General features: G+C 44.5%; 2 protein-coding genes across 2 annotated transcripts; both read right to left on the bottom strand.

Moving 5' to 3' along the window:
• Positions 1-1,194: 1,194 nt before the first annotated feature.
• On the bottom strand, positions 1,195-1,734 carry LOC116190056 (ribosomal protein S12, mitochondrial). The gene has a single exon (XM_031519726.1). The coding sequence runs from the start codon at positions 1,586-1,588 to the stop codon at positions 1,211-1,213; it is 378 nt and encodes a 125-aa protein (XP_031375586.1). The 5' UTR covers positions 1,589-1,734; the 3' UTR covers positions 1,195-1,210.
• Positions 1,599-2,668, bottom strand: LOC116190055 (NADH-ubiquinone oxidoreductase chain 3). The gene has a single exon (XM_031519725.1). It carries the CDS (start codon positions 1,991-1,993, stop codon positions 1,637-1,639), a length of 357 nt encoding a protein of 118 aa, XP_031375585.1. The 5' UTR covers positions 1,994-2,668; the 3' UTR covers positions 1,599-1,636.
• Between the last annotated feature and the right edge of the window lie 350 nt (positions 2,669-3,018).

The following is a 3,018-nucleotide window of genomic DNA, read 5'->3' as shown; positions in this document are numbered from 1 at the left end:
GCAGCTGATCAACGCTTTGAGCGCGGATTCCCTTTGTTCCCAGCTACCTCTCCAGAGTAGTTCCGAGCTTATTGGAATCGAATAAGAGCTTTTCTTTTTCAAGCATTCCCATACCATAGGTTGAAGGTCAACCGAAGCCAATCCATCTTCGTTAACGAATGCTCCTACTCCTATCGGTTCTATATCCAATTCCTACTGCTAAGAAAGGATAAGGAAGAAGGAAAGGGATTTTTATTTCTTTTGCTGAGTTAACCCTAAAAGCGGATATGGTATCAAGCCTATCCCTTCTTTTATTCCGGGATAAACTACTACTTTATAGAAAGATAAAGCACAAAAGGTAAGCAGTTCCCAGTTCGATTGTTCGAAAAAAAAACCTCCTTCGCTTCCGAAAGGACGTAGGCTCGATACCGGGTTTCGCGGCTCCCGATCCTCCTGCTTTCCTATGCACTAAGACCCTCATTCTAACGACTTAGCGAATCTGTCCCCGAGCGAGTTAAGATCGGCCTCCTTCTCCTTTGTATGGAAAAGGTGAGGAAATTCCAAAGTAAAGGCGACCGAGGGTACCGCCTACTCTCTGTGATTAGTTTTGATAAGGCCTGAGAGTGGAAGGCTCCCCCCTTCGGTCTCCTCTTTAGCTCTGGTGGGCGTGGTTCTGTAGTTCTTCTGGCCTTCCTTCATGTCGTAGCCTTAGCAACTCGACGGGTCTTGCATTAGATACATACAGCATTTTCTTTTTTTTACTCATGCCTTGGAGAAGAACGTTCTTTGTTTGAGTTTGAAGTCCTTACCTTGCGGGAGCCACCTGGGCGAGATCCTTCTCTTCTTTATTATTTCCATATGGTATGTTGAATCACTTGTGAAGTCGACTTCACTTGACTGACCGTGTCTGCTTCAACTTCACCCTAGACTCCTGTCGTGTAGTGTAGCAAGACTAACAAGTGGTCGAGTGAATTGTTGAACGAGCAACTAGTAGTTGCAATACCTTTCTATTTTTTGATTCTTCCTCCACTCACCTCCACGGGCGAATGGAGTCTACTACACTAGCCAACAAAGAGTTACGTAGACTCCATGTTAGGTCATTCGGAAGGGCTCCGTATAGTTCTATTTTAGGGCGTAACGTTGTGGTTGTTCCCTCTCCTTTCAGTCGAGCTCTATTAACATAGACCCCCTCTCCTGACCGAGAAAAACAAGTTCCAGAGGCATCTTCCATTCATATCGATTTGGGTTTTTCCGCACCATATTTGGATCTGCCTCTTCTTCGATCCGGAATTCCCAGCAAATCCTTGACTCCTCGAATACAATGGGATTTCACACCTGGCAAATCTTTCACTCTACCTCCTCTTATTAAGACCATAGAATGTTCCTGCAAATTATGACCTTCGCCCGGAATGTAAGCAAATATATCATGTCGATTGCTCAATCGTACTTTGGCTATCTTACGTAGAGCTGAATTAGGTTTTTTCGGTGTTCTCGTTGAAACACGCAGGCATACTCCTTGCTTCTGGGGACATTGATCTAAAGCTCGAGTACGGTCCGTGCGCCGTTTTTCTTCTCTACCATGACGTATCAATTGATTTAATGTAGGCATCGCTCTTTCCTTTGTCCTTCTCCCCGATTTTTGCCCTATCACTAGTGATTACTCCCGATCCGAAGCACCCCTTTTCCATTCATAGAGAGATCCAATCGTCAAAATCAATAAAAAGGCCATCATGGACCAAGATCCAAACGGATCAATCTTGTTGGGAGGTACTGCCCAAGGAAAGAAAAAGGTTACTTCCGGATCAGGGATAATAAATAAAATTGAAACAAGATAAAATCGTATATCGAAACGACTTCTGGCATCACCGGAAGGATCGAAACCACATTCGTAGGCCGACAATTTTTCTGGATAGGTCGAACTATTGGAAGAAAATGGAAAAGGAACACCGAGTAGGATCAAAGAAACTAGCGGACTGATCACTAAATAGATAGAAATAGGTGCAAATTCTGACATTACCACAGCTCACTTGCTTCTTTCGCTCCTTGCTGGCGGAGCGGCATACCGGAAAAAAATGGAAATAGTGTCTTCAAAGATCGTCGTTGGTCCTTCGTTCGTAGTGGTCATTGTATAGTGAGAAAGTTAACCCTTGCCTTTAGATGAGAAAGCCCTCTTTTTTAAATCCCCTAGCAAATCAAAAAATAGGAAATGCTACAACCCATTGTTGTTCTTTTGACGATGAACCACGCCTTCGCTATCGCAAGAATATAGCGATCGAAGAGCTATCGCTCAGCGCTGCTTCGCGTATTACGAAAGCCGTATTGCCCGAACGGAGCATGCTGCAAGAGCGTAGGTGAGTGGTAAGCGTAGGAGGCGTGCCCGAAGGGCAGCGGCAGCAGTGCGGTTCCAAGTGCCGTTGCTAGATTGAGATCTGCGGGGTGGCAGGGACTTCGACTGCCTTGTATCGGGTGAAGAGAAGAGGGTGGTAGGCTTAGTAGGGCTCGAACCTACAATATAACCGTTATGAGCGGTACGTTTCAACCAATTAAACTATAAGCCCCTACGGATCTCTACATGCAATTGGCTCACTTCGGGAAGAGCGGACGGAAGGAGGAGGCCTTTGTTCTATCTGCTTCTTACTCTTTCCCAGGAATGAACAATTGGAAAAAAAAATGATTTTATTTATATTTTTTTCTTATCTATTATTAATCATAATAATATAATTAAGCAAGCGGCCCTTTCGCGACTCAAACTGCCGGTACGCTTTCCGGCTCGCAACGACTCAAATGGGCGGGGGCTCTCTATTTGCTTGCAATGCCGGCTCTTCGTCTTTAGTTAAAAGTAGAAGTAGAGGGCGCTCTTTGCCCCAGACTTCAGAAAAAGTCAGAAAGTATGGATGAAGTAAGAAAGAGTACATAAGGAGTGAGAAAGAAAAACTTGGTTACGGGAACCGAAGGTTAGGCCGACTACTTACTTACTTTCTTTATAGCTACACCTAAAAAAGTTTATTCCTACCCCTTTTTCTTCCCCTTTCTGTCAAT

Source organism: Punica granatum, unplaced genomic scaffold (genome assembly GCF_007655135.1).
Source record: "Punica granatum isolate Tunisia-2019 unplaced genomic scaffold, ASM765513v2 Contig00108, whole genome shotgun sequence".
NCBI classification, from domain to species: Eukaryota; Viridiplantae; Streptophyta; class Magnoliopsida; order Myrtales; family Lythraceae; genus Punica; species Punica granatum.
This window is presented reverse-complemented; position numbering and strand designations above follow the sequence as displayed.

Coding starts and splice junctions, on each gene's coding strand:
- LOC116190056 (XM_031519726.1), bottom strand. CDS start 1,588: ATGCCTACATTAAATCAATTGATACGTCATGGTAGAGAAGAAAAACGG.
- LOC116190055 (XM_031519725.1), bottom strand. CDS start 1,993: ATGTCAGAATTTGCACCTATTTCTATCTATTTAGTGATCAGTCCGCTA.